At 36.0% G+C, this 26,539-nt stretch overlaps 3 protein-coding genes across 3 annotated transcripts in view; all 3 read left to right on the top strand.

Moving 5' to 3' along the window:
* LOC134529793 (uncharacterized) overlaps positions 1 to 26,539 on the top strand; it is a 115,835-nt gene that overhangs the window by 3,638 nt on the left and 85,658 nt on the right. The window lies entirely within an intron of this gene.
* On the top strand, positions 19,486 to 20,663 carry LOC134528983 (pro-resilin-like). The gene is made up of 3 exons (XM_063362651.1): positions 19,486 to 19,613; positions 19,724 to 19,920; positions 20,032 to 20,663. Exons 1-3 carry the CDS (start codon positions 19,486 to 19,488, stop codon positions 20,661 to 20,663), a joined length of 957 nt encoding a protein of 318 aa, XP_063218721.1.
* The window catches only part of LOC134528982 (poly [ADP-ribose] polymerase tankyrase-1-like), a 114,188-nt gene continuing 114,024 nt past the window's right edge, over positions 26,376 to 26,539 (top strand). Inside the window, exon 1 of the mRNA XM_063362650.1 lies at positions 26,376 to 26,484. Coding sequence (XP_063218720.1) covers positions 26,376 to 26,484 — 109 coding nt within the window. The remainder of the gene's footprint in view (positions 26,485 to 26,539) is intronic.

The following is a 26,539-nucleotide window of genomic DNA, read 5'->3' as shown; positions in this document are numbered from 1 at the left end:
CCCCCGAAGTCATGTACTGTGTGAGAAGCCACATTGTCTATGGCTATTACTGAAGGCCCATATGCCAGTGTTGTGTTGTCAATAACACTGTAAGTTTTTCTGAATACTTACTTATGTTAAAATTTAAAAAGATTTCTGTTTATTTTCAACCCACCCCCCCCTTTTCCCCTAAAAAAAATAAAAATTCTATATCAGCTACTGAATAGGTATGTACATACATTCTGCAGATAAACCTCCCTCCCCCTATCACCAATTTTGCCACAATTTAGTAGGCCTACTATACAACTACACTATCAAATTCAATTTTAAGCCTAGACTTTCAATCAGATTAGTTGCAGTGTAGGCTATGTGCAGTTTATTATGCCAATGAACATTTGCAGTAGCATATTCCCCACAATCTTAAAAAATTGTATCATTTCCAGCGAATAAAGGAAAGAATTCGAAAGAAAACAGCGGGAAAAGTTTTTCTATCACCCCGCCCCCTTCCCTCCCCGCTATTGCAGGGGTGCCCACAAGGGGGGGTAACGACGCAGACTGCGTCATTAAAATTTCAGGGGGGGGGGGGTGGTTAAAAGACAAGAAAAATGTATATATTATTTACATAATTATAGCTTCTAATGTGAAAATACGTTTCTGGTGCTTTGATAATTGAAAGGGATCTTGTAAATCAAATTGGCAACCCCGCACTTTCCTCAACAAAAGCAGTTTGGCATCTGTCGGTTCAGGATGGAAATATTACCTGATATGACCAAAATTATTATTAGAAAATCAGTTTAAATTAATGCAAAATGTGATATAATATAATACTAAAAAAGTATAATAGGTATTATAAAATAATTGAAAATTACCATAAAATATTTTAATAAATGCTACGTACTAAAAATAGTATTCTATTTAAAAAGGAAAAAAAAAAAAAACAATCAATAACATTGAATATTGAATATGTGATATTCCTACTATGAGTACTGAATACTCTGTGAGCTCTTTAAGCATTGTTCCCAGAAGTACGTAACAAAATTATGTTTTATGGGGATAGGGTGGTTTTTGCAGACAAAAATATTCGTATTTAATTTTTTTAAATCAGATCTTGACATTATTATATCTGTTATTTTGATCATCAGTTGTGTAAAATTTAACCAAATAATACCAAAATTCCACTTTTAAGGTGTAGGAAAGGGACACGGGGGTGGTTTTCCAAAATATTATATGGAAAATGATCATCCTTAGATACCCTTTTTTCAAAATTAGGTATGGACAGTAATTTTTGTCAAGTGTGCAAAATGTCATCAAAAATTACCAAAATTCATCTATACCTAAGTGGTAGGGAAGGTGGGATGGGGTGTTTTTCGAAATCTCAAGTGGATAGTGGCCTTCTTTTTTAAAACAGTTGTAGACCTTACGTTGAATATTACTTTATTGGTCAGTTAGACAAAATTTCATCCAAAAGTACCAAAATTCTGCTTTAAGGAGTGGAAAAAGGGGAATAGGGGTGTATTAAAAAAAAACTTATGTAAACAGTAACATTCCTCTTGTTTTGAAGGTCAAGTTTGCAAAATTTCATCAAACTCTGAATAAAATTGTAGATCTGTATTAAAAAAACTTCCAAACAAACAAAGAAACTATTATAAACTCTTTTTATAGTATGTAGATATATATATATATCTTACATTCCTAATCATTAATTTCAGTTGTGTTTAAAAGATTTATTTTTATTATAATAAAATACTTATGTAAATGTTGTATGACTAAGTACCTAGTGTAAAATAGCCAAACAAATGTACTGTTTGATCTATGTATTATGTTATTATAACAATTTAAACAACTAAAAAGTACTTACTAATATAATTTTCTTATAATGTATAGTGTTAAACTGCAAAAATAAGTTTTATAAGAAAATTACAATTATATTCTCCAGTGACAGGATTTAAACCAAAAAACTTTAAGTCAGGTACCATGCACTTATCCACTGAGATAAATAAACTTAAAAAAATAATTAGGAAAATATTTTAATCATTAATGTTGTAACCCGGGATTTATAATGTATTTTAAAATAGACAATTTTTTTTTCTTTTTGTGACTATTAAAGTTTATAAAATGATTTAGATGATAGTTTTGCAATCACAAACATTTGTTTGACACACAGATATGCTTCGTATGTCACCAGATGTTCATGTAAGTAAATATATACATGTAAATGCCACCACACATGGACGACTTCGGCATGTGGGTGTAGCTCAATGCACCTAAAGAAATATAACTTCAAAAACAGTTTCGAGCATTTAGTAACATTCAAATTGTTGTAATCAAACATTTCACAATCTTTACCAGCCATAAAAAATAACCACAACTACAGAAAACTTGTGAAAAACTGATATCCCAAATAGCTAAACTACCCGTATTACAAATGTGCTAATGCTGTAGGATCAGGTACTGCTGCTAGAATACTCTGCATAGCGTACCTGCCATTTTTTTTTGACCATTTCCCCATATTGTCCTACTACAATATTTTTTTAAACCATCTAAGCAGCATACTTTATGTAAATTTGGTGATCAAACCTATTATTTATAGTGTATGCTTTTATTAAAGTTGATTTACTTGCAATAAATTTAATGTCCTTTGTTGACCTACTTGGGAATCTCACCTAACCTCTTAAAGTGTTTGTTACTGAACACATAGTTCAGGTACACCAAAAATGAAAAGTTGTTTCGGCATACATCTGATTCTTTGTTGAATTTAAAAAGGGGTTAAATAATATCACAGTGCCTACTTAAGTACCTAGTGAGATGTAATCAGGATAGGTAACTTTTAATTTTGGCTAATGAAGTATTTATGTTACTTAATTGCAGAATAAGAAGAACTATTATTGCCAATTCTAAGTTTCTTTATGTGTATAGGATAATTTTTCAAACAACCTGTATGAAGTGAAAAATTTTATAAATTCCAACAAGTTTTTTGTTGCTGAATAAATTGATAATCAGTCAATATTTTTAAATATTTAACTGTAGGCTATCAGTTAGTCATATGTTAACTCCAATATCTTTGATGTAGACTAATTTTCCAATGTTATAAATTCCTGATGAGTACGGTCTGCATTCCTTATTCCCAGTGGCATAGCAATGCTTATCTATGCCATTGGTGGGTCTCTGACTCCCCCATTCTCATCACCATCTTCTTTCATAATTAATCCAGCAATGCCATTTTCCCTCACAATTCAATGCTTAAATTCCATACATGTTTCTAAGAGCAGGATATGAATTTTGGTAAAAACCAACTCGCTATTTCCCTGCCTATTCATCACAAATTTTTTTATGCACGGTTCTTATATATTTAAAATATTGACATGATATAAAAATCAAAAACTTGCTATGTGAAAAGATTATTAAAACTTTATTTTTACATTAAAAAATGTGTAATTGACTACATAAAGTAATTTTATGGAATGATTATCTTGATAATTCTAACTTATACAAATTGTAGGCTTACACCTAAAATAAAATGTTTTAGGATGCCCCAATTTGAAGGTGGATTGTTTTTCTAGTGTAAAATCTCACTGTACAGTAGAACCTCGTTAACCCGGATCAACTGGGCCGGGGCTGATCCAAGTTAACAAAAATCCGGGTTATCCAGAGAATGAGGGGAAAATAATAAAAATATATCTTTAATGTAGTTTAAAAATTATTATCGGTACAAATTCACCAAAAAACACATAATATGTATTTACACTGTACACAGTATCGGTACAAACTAGTTGGTCGTCAAAATGGCAGTGAGCGTTTGCTGCATTAATTTTGTGCATTGCTTACGAGCCGCGCGATCTCGCATCAGCTTTAGCAGTAGGAGCTCGTTTGGTGATTTTTTGGCTTGGCTTTCGGAATAAACCATCAATTTACCTATTTGCTGCATAGCAACAGCAGGTGGGTGAGTGCAATGAACTCATCTGCTGGCAAGTGAATTCGAGTAATTTACCTACTGAGAATAGCGATTTATCATCTGTAAAACAATTCTTTGTTTGCTAACAGCATAATTTTTTTTTTCTCCCAAAACTGATCCGGGTTAAAGAGATCCAGGTTGACAAGGTTCTACTGTATATTATATAGACTCCAGTGCCACCAAGGTTTGATTTTGGGCAGGTAACAATTTTAATTTTTCACAAGTAGAAAACGTGGTGAATGTTGCAGTGAACCAACCCATGGGTTTTCTTGTATTACTCCCGTTTCCTGTTTCTCCTAACTATTCATTTTCTGTCCAACTTGGAATTCTACCTACCTGGAATGAAAATGAAATTGCTGAAATTTTTTTTACCAGCAGCTGCTACGCTTATTTGCAATCTGTTTTCACATGAAAATAAAAAAAAATATTCAGACTTTATGAAATGCCTAATTTCAAAATTCAATTTTTGGTTAGTATGTATTCATTGTCCATTAACATGGCCAAAGTGGGTGTTTTTATACTGCTATCACAAATTATGTATGAAACCACCAGAGGAGTATGTATTAAACTTTTTTACACACTTTCCAACACTAAAATTATGTGCTTACAGCCTAGGTCACATAGGTATTAGCATCATAACGAAAAGACTGTGTTGATTATAGAGGTGAATGGGCACTTTCCAATGATGACCTCAGTGCTTTATGATTTTTGCCCAAATAAAAATTTCAATAAGTCAACGCAACAGCAGTCTTATCTCATGCAAGTTATTTCATGGCACATCATTCAGTATCAGTGAGAATTTATTTTCTGCCAAGGATGTGACTCATGCTGTTTCGGTTTTAAGATAGATACTTTCAAAAATATGGTTAGTAACCTATCTGTAAATTGTGTGAAAATACATTTTTGAACGTCTTTAGTTATTAGCTACAAGTGAAAAAGCAAAGTTGTAAGTCATTATTATGAAAAATTAGATTAACTTGGTTTTATGAACTTAAAGTCATACTCCAATTTAATTATCTTAAAATATATAAGTTTATAATAAAATAAAATTACAATATATCTTCATAGTGTAAGCTTAAATATTTTAGCGATATGTTGGTCGTGTGGCTCTGACATTGACTTACGCGTACATTTTTATGATCAAATATATTTTTTTTAGATACTTTTTGATAAGAAATTTATATTCTACAGCGGTAAACATTAAAAATATTCATATATTTATACACTGTCTGTGATAAATTACCATTTATGTTAACATCTGTTTCAAATATCTGGTTGTAGGGACCTTCACATGTTAATACTTATAAAAGATCATTCATCTGAAAGTACAATAAATACAGGACACCACAAACAAATTAGTTCCTCTGAATCAAATACAAAGATTTAGAAAGCAATGAAATTCTGAACAGTCAAAAAAATATTGACAACAAAGACATTTAGGTAGTGAACTTTGAAATGATTTTGGAGTGTAATGATAGCAAACAAAAAGAAATAAACCTAAAAATAAACTAATTTAATCCCATCTGTACTACTGCAGCTGCAGCGAATGCTGTGATAACAGCAGCCATTTTTCTGCTGATACCCGTCTAGGAGTGGCAGCCATGTTTCTCCTGACAGTTTCTAGGGATGGGTAGCCATTTTTCTGCTGACACCCTCTGGGCATAGCAGCCATTTACTTGCCGACACCCTTTCAGGGGAAGCCATTTTTCAGCCGACAACCTTTTCGGGTGCTATTATAATTGTCAGTTTTTCCAGTTCTTTGTGTGAGTGGTTTATTTTTACTCTACAAAAATTACATTTGGCACACCTTTCCCAGGGAAGTCTGCCCTTGTCCCCTTCTCTTCGCTTCGCCTCTGCATACGCCAGCACGTCTGCCGGCTCGTAGTTTGGATTCTGTGTGGTGTTTGTGCGGGACGAGGTAGAGACAGTGGCTGTATCCGTCCATAGCACACACATCCCTACACCCCTCAGAAAATGCTGTCACAATGTAAAGGCGGCATTCAATAGGGTAGGATTATCCAAATACATTTACCGCTAGCACCACCTGCTGTCAGTTGATCATACTAATGTGCACGTAGCCATCTCGTGTCGTGATATCTGTGGAGATTTAGCAAAACATAAATAACGACCAATTTAAAAATTTTAATGTAGGTTGGATGTTATAAATGTAGCGAACAAAATAAAAATTTTGTTATTAAACCCAAAATATATAAAAAAAACTCTTCAGCTACGGCCACACAGGGCGCTATGTTCGCTATGTTCACAATGTTCGCAATGCTCGCTACATGAGTTAAATATAGCCAGCTGCATCTCAGGTGTCACTGACCACACAAAGCCTGTGTTTGCTATGTTGACTGTGTTGGCTGTGCAAAATTTGTAGCTGTAATGGATTTTAATATTTTGTATAATTATGCAATTTTATTATTTGTAAATTGTAATTACTGTATTAATTTTTTCTACGATAACTGTCAAATAAGGTGCAATTATTGCATGTTTACATTAATTTAATATGAAGTTTTGAAATTATATATTGTTTGAATTGATAACTGCACATATTTTAACGAGAACAAAATGAGTAAATTCTTATTCTAAGCAAACTGAAACATACCAAATCACAAATTGCAAAATTTCACGTTAGTTATTTAACACATCTGTAGATTAACCATTACTGTGCCCAGAGAGGAGATTCTATTGAACTCTAAGTTTCAAAGCAATGGCACTATTAAGTTAACACATAAAATTAATAGATTTATAGACTAAAACTTGTGTGCTAAAACTGCTTGATGACTATGTTATTATTGCAACAATTCCCTGTTTGGCTGTGCAGCCTTTCAGCATGAAATGTAACATTACTCAGCAACACGAAAATTGAAACCTCATAAATAAATAAGACTTGCAATGCATCATTTGCTAAATTGAAATTCTTCACTGTATAGCTAGAAAAAGTAACACATAATAAGTTAAAAAAATTTTTGGTTTAACTGATTTAAAATGTTCCCGATGCTGGTTTATTACTTGGTTTTTGACCTGAAAAATTGGGTGTACCCATTTCAAAGTATTACGCTATGCCACTACTGTACTCACTTGATGGGACTACACAAGTAGGTTGAGTAGCTTACTACAGTATACTTCTGATATTTTGGCATTCAACTTTCAGGAATCCCTATGGTCCAGCACCAGTTAGGAAATGTACAGACTCGAGCCAACAAAGTCAATTTAAGCTAAAAAATAATAATTTTTAGCCAAGGTCAAAAATGCTTTAACAGTACGCACATAAGTGGTTAGTCTGAAGCACTCAGTGCAGCCCAAGATAAGTCAGGAGCTTTCAGCTCAGTCCCGCATTGCTCAGAAGTATATATAACAAGCCTTTAAAATGTACAATACCAATTTAGTTTTGACATGTTGCCTATTTGCATTTAAATGTTTATCCTTAAACTCCTGTTAAACAATATTTGCTGCTGAACACCTTCTTACAGATATATTTGCTCTACAACTTATGTACCGTTTAGTGATTGCGGGAGATACCACCCGATAATTCAGCATTTTCAGTAAACTTGCACCTGTGAAGTTCCGAACATCCCGGGTTATTTAAAGTTTATTGTACATAATAATAATTTTTTATGACCGTTTTCTGTTGCTTGTAGTTAGAGAAATTTTATTATTACTTTTTGAAATATAATTCCATCTCAAGGATATTAGGCCAAATCCTCTTGCTATTATTCATTAATGTGCCAAAACACTCAATGCAAAGTAAATATATTTTCCTTGCATTCTACCTTTGTGTTAACCATCACCCTGAGTCCATAAGTTTAAGTGGCTGGAATGCTTAACTTTCTCGAAGGTGACGGTTTTCTATTTGCTTTAGACACAGAGAGAGCGATTGAGAGAGGAGGAAACACATGTGTACCTAATGGCCTAGATTTCAGTAGGAGCTGGTATTTAGGCACTGTTCATGGGAACTGCCCCAACAGGTAATAGTGTGTTGAAAATTATTGGCAGAATGATAAGGGTGGAATTCATAATGGGCATATAAGCATTTATTGGAACAAGCGTTGCTTGATAAATCATTTAAGTACTATTTTCAATCCATAGTCAATGAAACAAGTATTACTTGTTTGCCAAACATTAGGTAATTCTTCTTGAAGTAATAGTTTGTCAAGTAATGCTTATTATGAATTCATAGTCATAAAATTAGTAGGTACTTAAAGTTTTTTCCTGAGAGTTCATAGTCACAAAATGTGTATTTCTTATTTGTTAAGAATTCGCAGATAATAAAACAGTGTTTATTCATCTATATTTAAGTGGTTCTCCATTGAGTATTGACTAAATCATTAATCTCCTTTATTACAGTTGCGGTAGTGATGGAATTTGGACGGAAACAGATAATCACATTAAAATATGGCTCAAAAATAAAAAAATAATAATAATATGTTAAGCTTTTGAATTGATTACTATAACCTTTATTAATTTTTTTAAAAATGATTTTTTATTATGCACTGTATTGTATAGTTTTGAAAATATGCGTGAGAAAATATTTTACTATGATTTCTATATAATGGATAAAATAAACCGTATTAATTAATAAAAACATGAATTTTGACAAAAAAAAGTAAATACAGCTACTGATTTGTTGTGATTTTGCTAAGCATTTTTTTGAAACATAAAAGAAAAAGTTTAAATGATGTACTTAAAGTATGTTGACCAAATGATATGAAAAGTTATAAGATGTATTGTGCAAACCTAGCCAAATAATGTTTCTTCATTGGTAACCAGTTAATAATACAGTTTCTTATAAAGCGTAAACACATACCACTCAATAATGGTATAACTATAAACCACTTTCATAAATAAACAGCTCTAATTGGTAAACTTAAGCATAACCTCCATCAATATTTTAATAAATTATTTAAATTTTGTTGGGATTAAAACTTTTCAAAACATCATTCATATCATTAGCATTGAAAAATAATTATAATATTAATAAAAAAAATTTGTGAGTCTTTCAGTGCTCGCTAGTGATGTGTAAACATCTAACCTCGCTAACAAGCAAATTCATGTGTTATCATGTTGTTCATGTTGCAAATAAACTTGCAATACGAAATTTTGGCCACAAAATATAAACAATAATTCTTTAAAATGGTTTATGTTGCTAAGCGTGGCTCCGCCATCTTGAAGAATTAGACAACGTTGTTACACATTCCCGTTAATTTGACTTCCATGCCATTCGCAAAACAACTCCTACCAAATGTCATATGCAGAGAGCTAAGATAATTACACATCAAAAAAAAGGAAAATTAATTTACACCATGGTAAAACCTATACCGCATGATCACCCCAGTGGTGGATCCAAGGAGGGGCACCAGGGGCAAGTGCCCCCCCCCCCCCCCCCCCGAAAAACCAGTTGACTGCTACATTAGTATTGCCGACAAAAATGATTGTTTCTGAAACCAATAAAATATTTTAATATAATTAATGAATTTCTTGTAGAATCATAAAATCTGGTGGTTGGATGTTATGTGTAGTGTGAGTAGATTAAATACAAATTTAGTAATTTTAAGACATTTTTTCTCTGGCCATTCTGAAATCCTAGAGTGCCCCCTCCGAGGTGAACCTCTGGATCCGCCACTGGATCACCCAAACATTGTAAGTCCCATGCACTACTGACTACGCTACTGTACGTAATAAACATAATGCTTGTTTCTACAGAATAAATATTTCATTATAGATGATATTAGAAGAATTGTATATAGTTAGATCAAACATGCTATAAAGAAATTACAATAAGTTAACATTAGTTCAAAACTTCATTTGCTTGTTACAATGGCTTATGAACACACGAGATTATCGCTACTGCAGTCCATCATGGTCGCATGGCTTGCTCCACGAGGCGAGAAGCAGCATGGAAACTTTCCTGTATGTAATGGCAACTGACAATACATAATCATTGAGAAGCTCACGGAAAATAATATAATAATCAAACAAGCTAGAAATGTTTTTCCATGTGTGGCAGGAATCAACATTGTTTAGTACATTTACATATATCGTTACTTCATCAAGTATGAAATGGAACATATAATTAGTGTTATCATCAACCATTACTTCATCAAGTTGCATTTTTTTATACATTATGAATTCATCATGCACATAAGTAACACTTATAATAAGCGCTACTGAACAAAGTAATGCCTCTTTGCCAAATTAATTTCTGATTATGAATTTTAGGATTGAGCATGCTTCACCCCAGCTTAGTCACATTCTCTTGACGTAATCCTGTGTCACCAACAATAATGTCAAGTTTGGTATCATAGGCCAACTTCTATGATGTTATTCATTTCCCCTACTTTCTTTCCAACCAATAGAATTTATTTGTAATGCATGGTATTGTGTAGTGAATTACACCCAAGACAATTTTCAATTATTATTTCTCAGACATAATGTGGGAGATATCCAATGGATATTATACAATATTGTTATGAAAAATTTTTGGTATATATATCAATATTTCAAAATCTGGTTACGCTACATTGATAAAATCACCCCTATACATTTATTTTAGCTTATGAATATGTGAGTTTACTATTAATATTATTACAGTTACTACCAATTTTAGTGTTTAAAAAATTTCATTGAGTAGTTATAATAATACGTAAGTTTTTCATGGTTTATTTTTATTTGGCTTTACCTACATCGTGTCAAAAGCAAAATCATTAACTTACATAGTTATAAAAATAAGTGTAACTCTTAAATAGAATAAGTAGGCCTAGTTCACTTATGTCAGCAGAAAGAATCTATTTTGTAGAAAGGTGCCATTTCTAATAAGTAATTCAAGAAAATGTATTTTAGGGAAAAATCTGAAGTTTGCAGAAACTCTAAAACTTATGCAGCCGTGAAATCTTTTCATGCAAGTGCCATAACAATGTGATAGCTTAAGAATGAACATCAACTTCTGCCAGCTACACAAAGCAGCAGTTTATTCCTTAGCTGCCATTGTCAGTTCTCACCGCATGAGTAAACTATGTCACTGCTGTGTATAGCCCGAGTTAATAGTTCTACTACAATGTGGTTGATACCATAGGCTCAACTTGAGAAAAATCAGGTCGGAGTCATGCAATTTCGTAGGTTTTTAGTGTTATAAGGAAAAAATTATCAGGCATTGTCATGGTCAAAATTGATCTATTTTTACAGGAAACAAATTCATAAATATTTTGCTGTACTTAGGTATTCAATAAATAAAATAATGTGGGATATTAAGATGATAAATATGTAAAGTTTAGATTTTGAAATAGGCCTACAGGAAGTTGGTTAACATTAAAATTTTGTTTTTAATCTAACACTGACATTAACTGAAAACAATGTTTATTGAGGTATAAGCCTATATATTAGTTATCAAGTAAATATAGATGGTACATATCTTTAAGGATTAGGATCTACTGTTCCCCAAAGGAGATAGTATGTGCACATTGCCCAGTCAATACATGTCCATGAGAAGAAACATAGGCTATAAGATATGTGTAAGGAATAATCAGGTAAACAAAATAACTTTTTTTTTTTTAAATTTTCATCCTGTTATTGTTTGACAAACCAAAGTTTAAAATTCCAATTTAAAAAATTTGCTTAAGGTCTTATGTTATTTTTGTATATCATTAATTTAGTTCATTAGCACCAACTTAAAAAAAAAAATTCTTTATAAGATGTTTCTGGGAGTAAATAAAAACATGTACCTCGTTTAGAGTAAAATTTCAATCCGGATTGAACCTGGAGTGGAGTGAACTCGGAGTGAATGTGTAACGAACATAGACTGACGAAATGTGTTTATGGTAAATATAACAATCCAGATTGAAATGTAAACAAGATCAAAGTTGGAGTCAACATGGACTGGAAATTTTGTGGTGCGATCATTATGTCCAACAATAACTCTACTTCCATCTCTGACCACACATTTCTCTGCTCTTTTTTTTTTTTTTTTTTTCCAATTTTCACAAATTATGCCTGAAATGCAACGAGACCAAAAACAAACAATGTAATATGGCGGCGGCTTGCTCGTGCGTGTTTTCTTTTCACTCCAGTCCGTGTTTAAAGTAAAATCTCAATCCGGATTCTTCAGTCCAGTCCACCTCAACAAGTGGAGTGGATTATCTCACTTCACTCCAACTTCAGTCCACAACAAAGTGTTTTAAGTAAAATTTCAATCCAGATTCCTCACTCCACTCCAGGTTCAATCCGGATTGAAATGTTACCCTAAACGAGGTAATTGTTTCAGTTTCTGGCATTTTCTTCAAAAATCATATTTTGCATTGTAATGAATCTCAAACAAATATAGGATTATAAACAAACATTTCACACAAAAAATGATCTTACCTAACTGGTATAAAATTTGGCCTTATTTCTTGCCTTAGTGTATCCAGATGATTTGTCATCACAATGAAAATATTCACTATTATTGATAATGTCGAATCACATTAAATGTAATATTGCTAACTGCTCTTGACACAATTATTCTGTACATATAAATATATGCATACTGATAAATGTTATTGAATGATTTGCAGTAAAAATGAAGGCATGCACTTTTTATTTTGTAAAATAAATGAACATAACAAAAACTTTGAAATATAAAAAAATAAATCACATGATAACATTTTGGCAATGATTTTATGCATGTATCTACAATATATAGGCCTACTCAAGCTGAGGCATTTGTACAAATTATAATATCCAAAACTTACAAATAATAAGTTGTATTGACAATCACACAGTCAACTAATTAACATGTAAAACACCATTAACATCTGCTGTTTAAGCTGGCCTCATACCATTACCAATTCCTTGGCTGTTTTCATGTTTGTTTCCCGCTACACCCTCAACACTTCCTCCCTTGTGGGTAACAGTTCATCCCATGTGGGTAACAGTTCATCCCATGTGGGTAACAGTTCATCCCATGTGGGTAACAGTTCATCCCATGTGGGTAACAGTTCATCCTATGTGGGTAACAGTTCATCCCATGTGGGTAACAGTCCATCCCATGTGGGTAACAGTTCATCCCATGTGGGTAACAGTTCATCCCATGTGGGTAACAGTTTATCCCATGTGGGTAACAGTTCATCCCATGTGGGTAACAGTTCGTCCCATGTGGGTAACAGTTCATCACTCACCCAGAGGGTCTGGCTCCACTCATACCTAAATCATTAACTAAACATGTTTCCTTTTTCTGTCATACCCAAGAGTTCAAGTTATCAAGATGGTGTAACTGCGAGTGTCAGAATGAAGTTGTATAGGTTCACTTACGTTAACATCAAACATATTTTTGTTAATATACTTTAAGCTAGTGAAAATAGCTTTGAATACATTTCATAATCTTAAATATTTAGAACAACAAATAATTACATCTTTAACAAAATTGCATTACCATAACATTATTAGTAAATGTTATGTGTAATTTGGCTTGCTGAGGTTAAAATTCTGACATGCTGACTTAACATGTTCATTTTTTTTTAGGTAATTTATAATTCCATTATACAAACTCTACTTCATACAAAAAGTAATTAGTCAATTATATTCATTTCATACATCAGTTAACTTGTTTGGTTGTTTGTTAGGTCTACTATAGACAAGTTATAATTTTTTAAGTATAATTTAATACAAATAATTTATGAAGCTGAACAATTCTTTTATGTTTTATTATAGAACCTATATTACAAAATTTTCAAGCTCTGCTTTGAAGTAACATTATGTTGAACATAAAAAATTAGTTAAATTCAAATAAAAATCAAGTGTCTTTTAGACTCTCACTCAGAGCCTGACCATCCTGATTTCAATGTTTTCCAGAAATGACTTGAGGAAAATGTTGGTATGGTTCCTTACCATAGGCCAATATATCTGTTTTTTTCTATGGTGGTACCATATCTAATGACAATGTTGTCAACTAGATAAAAAGTTAAAAAAAAAAAAATTGTGAATATGTGAACATCTGACCTTGGTAACGAGCAAATTCATGTGTTCTCGTGATGTTCATGTTGCAAATAATCTTATAATATGAAACTCGGACACAAAACTGCACATAGAATTCTTTAAAATAATGCTGAGCATGATAAATAAACTGATAAATAAAATATTTGCTTTTCAAATATCAAAATTTCTGTATGTGAATCATCAACATAGGTACTTTCTGCACCCGCCACTAGAATTTATTGGCTGAATCGTTAACATTGCTTGTGCTGCCACCATCAAACAAAGATAGCAGCAAGGGATGAGCGAAATTATTATTTTCTAATACCATTTATGGAAGTTATGGTTCTGATTGAATAACTGGTTATTTAGATGTTTAATGCTATCAGTTATTGAGCATGAATGTCTGTTTTCAATCATTTACTATGGCTATTCCAAAGAATGACTAAAAAATCATTTTAGACATAAAAATCATGCCATAATTTTGGCATTGTAATTTGTTAATTTTTCTTTTCATTCATTCATTCATTCAAAAGATTATTTTGTCACTGTTGCAGATGTAATTATATATAATTTGATCTAAGCACCATATTTATTTTTATAATTACAAAGAAAATTCTGAATGAATGACTGACACATTGTAAGAAATCTAGCTAATATTCCACTTAACTTTGATGTGCAGATGCTATAGCCTATTATTAACGACTGCTCATACTGTTCAAATTTACTAAACAGTTAATAGTATAAAGATTTTTGCACAAATTAGAAGTTTTCTTTGGCATTACTAAAATATTAACCTAAAACATTTTAAAACATATGTTATAACACTAAGTAGGCCTATATGCATGTGCATTTGTTTTGCTTAAATGACTAAAATCAGTCTTGTAGTACTTTCTACAAACAAACGTTAACCTTAGTAAAAAAAAAAATTACAGTGAGAAGATCCGAATCACGTCCCATGAGGTTTACAAGTGTGCTCTCTACCATTGTGCTATTAAGCCAATTGGGAATTTAGAAGCAGAATATGTATTATAAATATTGTAATGTCATTTTTCTTAGATATTTTAAAACTTGAGATTACTTTTTACTATGACTATTCTAGTTTACAAAATAAATTCTGGGGTAGTTTCACTATCATAAAGTTTCATTTGGCACACCAATACGTGTAATATGTACCCTAATGTTTATGCAGGTGACAATGTACAGGTTTATGTTGCTACATGTGTGTCTGCTATCTTGGTAAAACATTCAGTTTATCGATTTCTGTTTCTTTTTCACGAAATTATAGTAAAATAAAAAAAATTACATTCAATATGTACCCTAATGTTTATGCAAGTGACAATGTACAGGTTTATGTTGCTACATGTGTGTTTGCTATCTTTGTAAAACAATCAATTTATCGATTTCTGTTTCTTTTTCACAAAATTACAGTAAAATAAAAAGAATTACGTTGTAGCATGAATTCAGTAGCTAAAGCCTGGTTTAAAGTTTGGTTATCATTACATTCTTCCTAAAGTTTTACCAAGCATTCGACCATAGTTTCCCTGAGCTTGCACTTTTGTTGGTTTCAGACTCTTGACAGCAGCACCATCATAATATTCTTTGAGCGACTTGTTGGATGTGAATTTTGCTTACATGTTTACTGTATATGGGTACTATACTTTTTGACCGAATTTCAGTACCTTATGTCACAAAATAACAACCTAAAATATTTTTAACTACGATAATGCATGTTTTTTGACATTTAATTTATTGTAGTAGGAACGTGTACAGTTATACTAAAAATGTTCCTTGTCACATGATGTAGTTACCAGGGGCATAGCCAGGGGGGGTTTTAGGGGTTCAAACCCCCCCCCCCCCCCTTAGCACTAAATCTTTAATTAATTTCTTATTCATCACTCAAACAAATTTCATATTAAAATTAATAAAAATTTTACCATTACAATATTTAAATTTAAGTACCGAAAACTGCTAAAATAGCACTATTTTACAACTTAAAATCCAAATTTTCCTGGGGGAGGACCCCCGGTCCCCCCACTTTAATACGGGGGAGGGGGGGGCGACATGCTTCTTAACACCCCCCATACACAAATCCTGGCTACGCCACTGGTAGTTACCATAGTATGTGTAAAGAAGTTTGGTGTTTAGTCTTAAATCCATACTCATGAGTATTTTATGTGGAGTGAATATAAGATAGGTAGAGTGATTCCAAGCTTCATTGTATATCACCAAGATAAATATCATGTGTTGCATTTGTGTTAGGCAAAACATTAGTATTTTTTTTATGAAGGATAGTTAAATTTGAGATATATTTAAGAATCCAAGGAATTTTTAGGTTTTTTGTGGAATTTTTTTAGTGTTTTGAGTTAACAGATAGTATCTGTCTTTATCAATTAAAAACAAAGGTGAATACAGAAAAAAAAGGTGTTTTAAACAGTTTTAATATCAATGTGGAAGCTATGGTAGTGGGTTTAAATTATGGTAGAGAAAAAAACATAATGTATGGTTTATTATTCTTGTTGTGCTAAACAATACTTTGAAGATGGCTTAGTAACCTTTCCCAAATAAACAGCAAAAAAAGCTTTTATTTAAAAAAATAATTCTTTCACAAAAATAATTAAGTCAATGGGAAGTTTTACACTTAACATGAAAAAAAAGTTTAATTCAAACCACTGTCGTATATCATTCTATAACACATTTATGGTAATTGGTAAATTCATTTAAAACATCACTTTGATCACATCACTATGGTGGTATACTTTGATGAAAGTCATAAAAACTAGCTATTATGCAGCAAGTCGTAAAAACAGCTAATTTGCATCTTCATCTGCTCACTACAGATACAATTATTCTACAGCTTCTTCGTGTAAAATAAGGACAGAGACAAAGGAAAACAAACACATGGTACACAGTTTATATCTGCAATTTAAAAAAAAAACATTCAAACTTTTGATATAATTGCTTTAAGGAAGAATAAACACAGAATGTCTTATGGATTAACCTTATAGGTTATATTTCAAAATACATGGAAAGCCTTCTTGAGATGAAACATTACATTTATTATGGTAAAAGTATTTCCTTGACTTGAGACCTGCAACAAATTATATCGCCCGCCAAATGAAAATTTGGCAGGCGATATAATCCTCCTTTTATAACGACCACATGGTTGTATTATTTCCTACATAAACATGACATAACCTGTGAAAATGTGCCAATCAGTGTTTCTTCCAGGCATCTTTCGGGGAGGGCTTTGCCCCCCGGGTCTTTACACCACCTCCTCACCTCACCTCTTCGCCCCTCTCCACAGAGCGGTTTGTTTGAATGAGGTTAAAAGTTTTGGTTAGTTGAAAAAACAAGTAGCTATCTGAAATAAATCTGAAAAATTTATTTACTGCATGTAGATATATTTGTTGAATATAAATATATGTAGAGCTTAAGTTACTGTTGTAATTTTTAAAGTTTAACTTCTTTGGGCACGATAAAAGTAAAATTTCAAGGCCAAATCAGAGCATAAATTTTAACAGAACTCAGTGTTATTATTTCAGTGCAATTTTAAATTTTTGCTAGATTTTCTTTCCAATTAGATTTAGCAAATTTGTTACACAAGTTTTTGTTTACACAACAGAAAATCATAAAAAAAAGAAAGGATTTGTGGCATATATATCATCTGCATGGCCGTTAGTCAATTTTATAAAGTGAAAAACCGAATTAAAGTGAAATTTGTGAGTTTTTTAACTGCTCTTTCGTGCAATAGCAGATTATGTAATTTGTCATTTTAGTTACATAAAGAATTAACTTTGAATTGGGTTTTCATTCTTTATTCTTGTAAAGCCTAATTAAAATAGTTTGACAATGTAACTAATATGATGCGTTAGTGTTATTAACTTAGGTTAAAATGAAAGTTAGGTTTATTTGTCAGGGCCCACCTAGATGCCCCAAGACCAAATCAGTTGAAGATTTCATGAGTTACACTATATATATATATATATATATATATAAAGTGATATTAAATAGGTATTTATTTTCAAGTATTTAAGAACTTGTTGATTTTATTACAGCAGCAACATTAATAAATGCTGAACCCATCAATGATCTTCGCTTACACCTGTTAGTCTTCAAAGACGACATGAGTATAAGCAATGAATAAATATACATATACCTAACTTGTCCATATGTTTACAAATATGTAAAAAATATTTTATTATAACATAGAATGAAAAAACCGTGTGAAACCAGGGAAGGGGGTTGATGCAGTAGACATCTGATATTTTCTCTCCCTGGGCGGCCTGACAATGACATTAGGTTGGGAAAAGTCTTGCTGCAAGTGGGGGTCACCGTTATGTCTGGCTCGGGAGGCATGTGTATGTGTTATTTTGAGTCTGTGTGTTTTACTTGGAAAAATATAACACAATTTTATTGCCATTTTGTAAGAAAATAGCAAAATTCTACAAAGCTATGTTCTTTTATTATTTTGATGCAAAAATTTGTACTATTCAATTTCTATCTAACTGTATTTATTTAACTGAATGAGAATCAAAATGTTACAAAAAATTTTCTTAAGTCCAACTTTGACATTCTCTCCAAAAATGTTTTCGTAAAAAATTACCCTTTAGGCTCGTTCTACAATGGCTCGGAAATGACGGATCACCCAAAACATTTCTTTATTGAGTCTCAGCTGCTTCCACAATGCATGGAAAGGTAACAAATGGCAAACAATGAGATTTCATTTCAAGGTTATAAAATAATAATTTAATTAAAAATTATATTATGCTTTGAGATTATAGCACAGGCAGAATTTACATATATAATAAAACAGGGGCAGACCCATGATTTAATTTGCGGGGGAAGGGGGGAGGGTCCACTGGTAGTCTGAACTTAGAATAATAAATGTTTATTACTTCAGAAGTCGTATTATCCAGTGCATATTTTACCCTTGTGCCCCCGTGCCCCCTTATAAATTCGCCACTGTAATGAAAATAAACCACAAATAATGATAGAACACCAGATATTCTAGTACTTGATACAATTTTCGACATATTTAGAACATAAAAAACCAAGGCTACCACCGCAGCCAAATACTCGGCTGCTATTGGTCGCACGAAGCAACGTAAACAGTAGAGCGCAGCATCACAGAGCTGATCCGTTCGGGTCAGACAGTCTCCGTCTGCGTGCTATTGTAGAAACTGTGAGATCCGTCTCCGTTTCCGTGCTATTGCAGAACGGGCCTAATTGTTGTGTTTTGTCGTCTTCTCTCTCGAACTTTTCGGGAAAAGAGGATGGTGGGCCAGGCACGGAGAAGGGTGAGGCAGGTACGGAGAGGGTGGGCCAGGCACGAGGAAGGGTGGGCCAGGCACGAGGAAGGGTGGGCCAGGCACGAGGAAGGGTGGGCCAGGCACGGAGAAGGGTGGGCCAGGCACGGAGAAGGGGGGGGCCAGGCACGGATAAGTTTGGGCCAGGCACGGGTAAGTGTGGCCCAGGCACAAAGAGGGTGGGCCAGGCATGGATAAGGGTGGGCCAGGCACGAGGAAGGGTGGGCCAGGCACAGAGAAGGGTGGGGCAGGCACGTAGAAGGGTGGGCCAGGCACGGAGAGGGTGGGCCAGGCACGGAGATGGGTGGGCCAGGCACGGGAAAGGGTGAGGCAGGCACGGAGAGGGTGGGCCAGGTACGGAGAGGGTGGGCCAGGCACGAGGAAGGGTGGGCCAGGCACGGAGAAGGGTGGGCCAGGCAGGGGGAAGGGTGGGTCAGGCACGGAGAGGGTAGGCCAGGCACGGAGAGGGTAGGCCAGGCACGGAGAGGGTGGGCCAGGCACGTAGAGGGTGAGCCAGGCACGGATAAGTGTGGGCCAGGTACGGAGAGGGTGGGCCAGGCACGGAGAAGGGTGGGGCAGGCACGGAGAAGGGTGGGGCAGGCACGGAGAAGGGGGGGCCAGGCACTTGTAAATGTGGGCCAGGCACGGGGAAGGGTAGGCCAGGCACGGGGAGGGTGGGCCAGGCACGGAGAGGGTGGGTCAGGCACGGGGAAGGGTGGGCCAGGCACGGAGAGGGTGGGCCAGGCAGGGGGAAGGGTGGGTCAGGCACGGAGAGGGTAGGCCAGGCACGGAGAGGGTGGGCCAGGCACGTAGAGGGTGAGCCAGGCACGGATAAGTGTGGGCCAGGTACGGAGAGGGTGGGGCAGGCACGGAGAGGGTGGGCCAGGCACGGAGAGGGTGGGCCAGGCACGGAGAGGGTGGGCCAGGCACGGAGAGGGTGGGCCAGGCACGGAGAGGATGGGCCAGGCACGGAGAAGGGTGGGCCAGGCACGGGGAAGGGTGGGCCAGGCACGGAGAAGGTTGCGCCAGGCACGGAGAAGGTTGCGCCAGGCACGGGGAAGGGTGGGCCAGGCACGGGGAAGGGTGGGCCAGGCACGGAGGAGGGTGAACCAGGCACGGGGAAGGGTGGGACAGGCACGGAGAAGGGTGGGCCAGGCACGGGGAAGGGTGGGCTAGGCACGGAGAAGGGTGAACCAGCCACGGTGAAGGGTGGGCCAGGCACGGAGAAGATTGCGCCAGGCACGGGGAAGGGTGGGCCAGGCACGGGGAAGGGTGGGCCAGGCACGGAGAGGGTGGGCCAGGCACGGAGAAGGGTGCGCCAGGCACGGAGAAGGGTGGGCCAGGCACAGAGAAGGGTGGGCCAGGCACGGAGAAGGGTGGGCCAGGCACGGACAGGTGGCACCGAGGCGCGGCGGGCCGTGGCAGCTGTTCCTGGTCTGTCCTCCGCAGCTCAAGGACAAGGCGCGGCCGTCAGCTGAGCGGTGACCTCGCGTCCGCGGAGCGCAGAACAGAGAAGCACAGAGCGAGGCAGATGAAGAGTTATTGCAACTCACTGCTGGAACTAACGCTCTTGTTTTCTTTGGACATCAGCGAACCGTGCGGTATTCATCGGCAACCTTACAACCTAAAAAGTAGTCAACTTTTCGAAAGAAAATGTTGGCTTCGCTTATTTTTCGAGCTTTACGAAAATTCCGATCTCGCGAAGAGAATAGTTAGTTACGCGGTGGGGGGAACCAGGAGAGGAGGGGAATATTTAGGTACGTGGTGGGGGAACTGGCGGAGGAGGATACGGGAGGGGGGAGATAGAAATGACGCAGCATACTTGCAAGCTTGCACTCTCGCATACCTGCACTTGGCGTACTTTCACACTTTTACCATAAATGTTTCAGAATATCTGTTACCCAATACGGAACTACCAAAACACTATTTTAAAGTGCTGTATCGTTTGTTTCAAAGCTTAAAAACTGCATAGCCGCAATGTTTGAGTGTTGAAAATCGTAACTTCAGTTTCAGTTGCAACAAATGTACACGTGCACATGTCTGCACATGGCAGCCATGCATATTTCATTGTTACCAAGATAATTCAACAAGGCCAATACAAATTTTCCAAACTATAATATTTTGCAATTATGCTCAATACGTCACTCCCGTTAATACACCATTCCGTAAATTTTGAACTAAGAATGTTTGTAAAATTACTTTTTTTTTTATTTAAGTCGTGTTTAAGAAATTATATGTTTTCTTTATATTTAAAACTAAATTTTTTATGTTGGCATTTCGTAACCGCACAGTATTTTTAATGGCTATGTTCCGCCTATTCGGTTGCGCCCAGCAACCTCGTATCTGAAAGACTGAAAACTCAACGTTGTTCCTCTGTTCCCGCAATCAATCACCGACTGCATTGCCAACAATGGATATACAAATGAAGTAACGTGACCGAAAGTGCGTGACAATGGAATGCACTGATGGAAAAATCGATTTTCAACTTGTTTTTCTTTCCTTTTTGGCTTGAATGGAGGCTTTAGATGAACTCTCGGTCTCGCCCAGTAGAGTATTAATAATAACGGTAGTAACAATGATAAGCGTCTCAAGGCTTGTTTATTGCCAGGATGTTCGACATTATTTCATTTTCTTCAGTTATTATAGAAGCGATCAAGTTGTAACACATTACCGTAAAAAAAAAACCTACATTTTACAGACAGTGATATTAATTAAATATTCATGTTTTTATTTACTATTGTTTGTTATTTAATTCCCTGCACAAACATTTTAATTATTATATTTTTATAGATACTAACGCGCTCTTTGAATTTACAAAAGAAATAGCCAGTTACAGTAGTGCCATCTACCGAGTCGATTTTGAACTCTACGTGGGTACATTTCGTGCTAATTGGGTTTCGACCCCTGCAGAGAAGTCATCCCAGCCAGATTGCGCGTTCGCTCTGCCTCTACCAATTCCTCTCTCCCCTTCTTGCGGCTTGGGTGGAACTTCTTCTTCTTCGCAGCAGAGACACGGGTGCGTGGGCCGCCATTTCATTGGCTGGCTGCGTGGGGGGGGGGGGGGGGGGGGACAGAGAGAGGAGGGCGTGGAAGCAGTTTGCCGTGTCTCAACACTGATGCAGTGTTGCAAGATCTTACCTTGGAGGGGAAGGGGGAATAATTCCCTCGTAAACATACTATGTGGCTATTTGACCCGCACGTTCTTGGACATCAATCCACGTGGTTTTTTATGGCGAAGTTATGAAGTTTATATCAGCTAATAAACATCGGAGAACCTTAAGTTAGTGTTAGTTCTCATTGTACAAGGAAATAAGTCGATTTGTATTTCATGCAGGATATTATTTCACATTGTTATACCTAAACTGCTTGCGAGTAAATTCGGTACTCTATTAACTAATTCGAATGCTTTGGATCAACTTCTGACAATCTTCCATGTACATAGGTATACAAAACGTTACTTAAATATAGCCTGATGATGATGATGATAATGATGATTTCAGGGAATATACTTCATATCCTGGAAAAATCGTGGATATTCCTCATCCATAGTAGGTAGTTTGAGGAGAAAATGTTATGTCCAGTCTGCCATCACGCAGACAGTGGATGCGAATTTTTTTCGGAGGGTGTTTCAGTGCACAGTAGTACACACTATAGAAAGGTGTATGCAAAGTTTTGTTTGAGTTTTAGTTTTTATTAAATAGTTATGTGGCCTATGTTGAGGAAAAACGGGGTTTCTTTACTTCTTCTCTACTTCAGAAAATCTAATTCGTAATGGAAATTTGAAATTTCATCCAGGGGATAACCAGATTATTTTTTATTACAGATTTGCGTGAACACACAGATGAATGTGACCGGACAAAGCAACAACCAGTACACAATTAACAAATTATGTGGGATGTCCATACAAAAATGTCCCAGTTTCAATGGTATATTATAAAAGTTTAATTTAGACAACTTACAACAAATCACACATCGAATTGAAGGTAAACTAACCTAGTTTTTCTTACAAATGTTCAGTGTGTGCACCTTTAGTTATACGACACACATCCAACCTGAAGTAGGTACAATTCTTCCCACACATTAGTTAATAAGTCCGGAGTAATGGAAACAATAGCCTCTTCAATTCTGTGTCTCAACTCTGGCAATTCATTAGGTAGTGACGGAACATAGACACTATATTTTATAAAGCCCCAAAGGAAAAAAAATCTCATGGCGTTAAGTCAGGTAACGTGGAGGCCAGCGAAAAAGAGTTCTATCGTCTCGACCATTACGACCAATCCAACGGTCGGGGACTTCGAAAAATAAGTTTTAAACGAAACGCACGTTGAACTGATAATTGCAGAACACAAAACCTTTTTACGCTTAGGAGTCACCATTTTGCGTTAGTTGGCGCTGCAAGCGAGAAAACAACAAAGCCGTACTAGCCCATGCGCTCATCTGAAACTGACTGATGAGTTACTTGATAATTGTAACCTTGAACCATTACTCTACAATGCTTACATATGATACTATTAAAATTTATAAGTGGGACAATCTTAAATGGACATATTATATATATGTATATATATGCATGTGTATATATATGTGTGTATATATATATATATATCGAAAGACTAAAAGTTGCCGTGGCCATAACTGTGAACGTAATCTGAAAAAAAGGTTTTTGAATGAATTTTATTAGCACTGAATTGTAATTTTTGTCGTATCGGGGTAAACGCAAGCACATAAAAGTATTTCGAAACTCAACCGGACCCCTCCCTCTGGCCGGCCATGCCAATCCTGTCCATGTATTCATCCCCTCGTCCTGTGCCAAACAACGAAATCGCGCTGACACGGATCCAGTTGGCACGAGGCGCCCTGAGCGTGTTAGCTCGAGCCGGCGTTTCTAAAGTGACGTCCACAGTTCAGCGCTAGCAGAGTTGAAAAGCAATCGAGTGAAGCTTCAGTTGCGCCGCTGGTGCGAGGTACGTACCTGTACTCGCTGGCGAGTAAACTAGAAGGCGAGTGAGCTCGGCGACTGTCGACTGTACTCGGAGCTTTCAAGTTTCAGCAACTCGCTTGGTAGCGGTCTCCATGTTTGGTCCGTGCTGTTTTCCACCAGTTAATTCTTTGTTCGTATTGCTATTGTGAGTCAAGAGGAACTAAAACCTTATATTGGCTTTTTAACAAACAACGTTCTTCTACTCTTTGCTTTAAAACATAACTCATTCATTAATTCGCTTTTTTAAAAGTTATTTTTCCCTTTTCTTTTTAATGAAATGAGGAAAAAATGACAAAAAAATATTTCAATCAAACTTCTAATTTTAACGAAGTTTCGATCCTTGGTACCAATACCACACATCAGTTTTACCAACCAAAGGGTAAACTATGAAGCGAGTAGCAAATAGATTAGCTTTTACTTTATTTTCGCTCGTTGGAGTAAAGCGAGTGGTGAGCGCACGGCACAGAGTTTGGAAAGCTACAATTATAAAATCTACAGTTATAAAATCCCTTAACATGTAATCTATTTTTGTTTCATTGCTTTAAGTGTTAAGTGTTCGTGACCCGTACATTGCATGCAGACTGCGTACTTATTGAAATTTGTACTGCGTCAAATACCACATTTACCTTCAAATTTTCAAAGGCGCATGCCTTTTGAAATGCCAGAGGCTATTTTTTTTTGTCCGTGGCGCAGACATTGGGGCACAGCGAAGGTACAAATTTGTGGTTCCAACAGCTTATTTCCCTGTGAAAAATTGTTGGAATAAAGGTTTACGACTCGTAGATGAATGTTGGACTGACGTTGTTGCATTGCTATTGTCGTCACGGGAAGCGAATAGCTTATGGGTCCGTCTACAAACAGTCTGAACCTGTGTGCACTGCTGGTTATTATCCTGTTGTGAATAACGTCACATTGTCGTATGGAAAACTGCCCTGTCAACAATTGTGATGTCCAAATCTACTGATCTCTAGAGTAGTCACCAGAGCACAGTAAATATAGAGCGCCAATTGTGTTTGCTAATGGTTTTCATGCATTGTAAATGAGTACGCAGCTACTACGGACAGCATTTATCAAAATTTCGTCTTGATATTCTGGCTTCCTTTCACCTCGTCCATTCCTTTCTGTTCAAGGTCATATTTTTTAAATTGGAACCGGAAACTGCAGATTTCAAGAGCGTTCTTCTATTCTAGCAAGATACAGATTGGGACAAAAAGTTCTCGTTCACAAATATATTCGGTCCAGTGAGATTCTGACCACTGGCCACCCCCACCCATGATGTCAGAGGGTCAGATTATGTATCAGCGATCAGTGTTCATCGGACACAATTTGGGACATTGCTATAGTAGACGAGGCTTAACGAACCGAAAGTACAATTATAGAGCAATAACAGAGAATGGTTATATAGCAAAAATAATAAAACTGATAAAGAACACTTAGATAATTCTGAAAATGGAATATATAAAGAAATACGAACAATTTATTTTGTCTGTGTTTTTGTCACGTAAGAAAGAGTTAAATGGTGAAAATACCTGCCCTAATGTGTTATCAGGTTGAATTGTTGTAAGACAGGTTACATTTTATTTTAAATGTGTACAGACATCAACCGGAATGATTATCAAAAGTTGAAACCAAAATGTTCAGATAACACTGAGAAAGAAAACAGCCAACATACAATATTTTGTTAGTTGCTACAATGCCAAATGTATTTGGTTACGTAATAATATTGCAGTGTGTACAAAACTATTTATAAGTGACTAAAAATTTGCTTTCTCTATTAACATTAGTAAATCATTTTGCTGCGTCACCAAATATTTTTAAATGGCCACAGATATGTGCTGAGAAAAATAAGTGTTTGAAGAAACCAAAACTATGTACCCGGAATTCTCTTAGACTGTTACATTGACAACAATAAGCTGGGTTGGAGGTATCACACCACACACGATCTGTTATAATCTATGATTTAGAATGTTCTGTGCACAGCTGTTGCTGGTAAGTAGTATATATTGGTTCCTCCTGTGTGTGAGTTCTGGGTGAGGTGCTTGATGCCGATGTCACCAATCCAAAATGGCGACCTATAGCAGACGAAAACAAGATGGCGGCTGTGACATCAGCATCTAAGATGTCGAGTGTGATGTCATGATTCAAGATGGCGGAAGTTTTAGGAAACAAAATGGGGAAAGTTGTAGAAAATAAAATGGTGAAATCCAAAATGGCGGACTTGATATCTTCAGAAATTGCCGCTGGATCCAAGGTCATCCAAGATGGCCACTGTGACATCACAATTCAAGGTGGTGACATCGGCATCACCCGGAACCCAGGCACGGGAAAAACCAATATATTGTTACGATTGGGAAAACAGGTTTATAAAGGATA

This window comes from Bacillus rossius, chromosome 2 (genome assembly GCF_032445375.1).
Source record: "Bacillus rossius redtenbacheri isolate Brsri chromosome 2, Brsri_v3, whole genome shotgun sequence".
Taxonomy (NCBI): Eukaryota; Metazoa; Arthropoda; class Insecta; order Phasmatodea; family Bacillidae; genus Bacillus; species Bacillus rossius.
This window is presented reverse-complemented; position numbering and strand designations above follow the sequence as displayed.

Excerpts from the sequence above, each read along its gene's own strand:
- LOC134528983 (XM_063362651.1), top strand. The coding sequence starts at position 19,486 with ATGGGTGGGCCAGGCACGGGAAAGGGTGAGGCAGGCACGGAGAGGGTG. Across the intron at positions 19,614-19,723 it reads TGGGCCAGGCAGGGGGAAGG|GTACGGAGAGGGTGGGCCAG; the intron begins GTGGGTCAGGCA and ends AGTGTGGGCCAG. Across the intron at positions 19,921-20,031 it reads GTGGGCCAGGCACGGAGAGG|GTACGGAGAGGGTGGGGCAG; the intron begins GTGGGCCAGGCA and ends AGTGTGGGCCAG.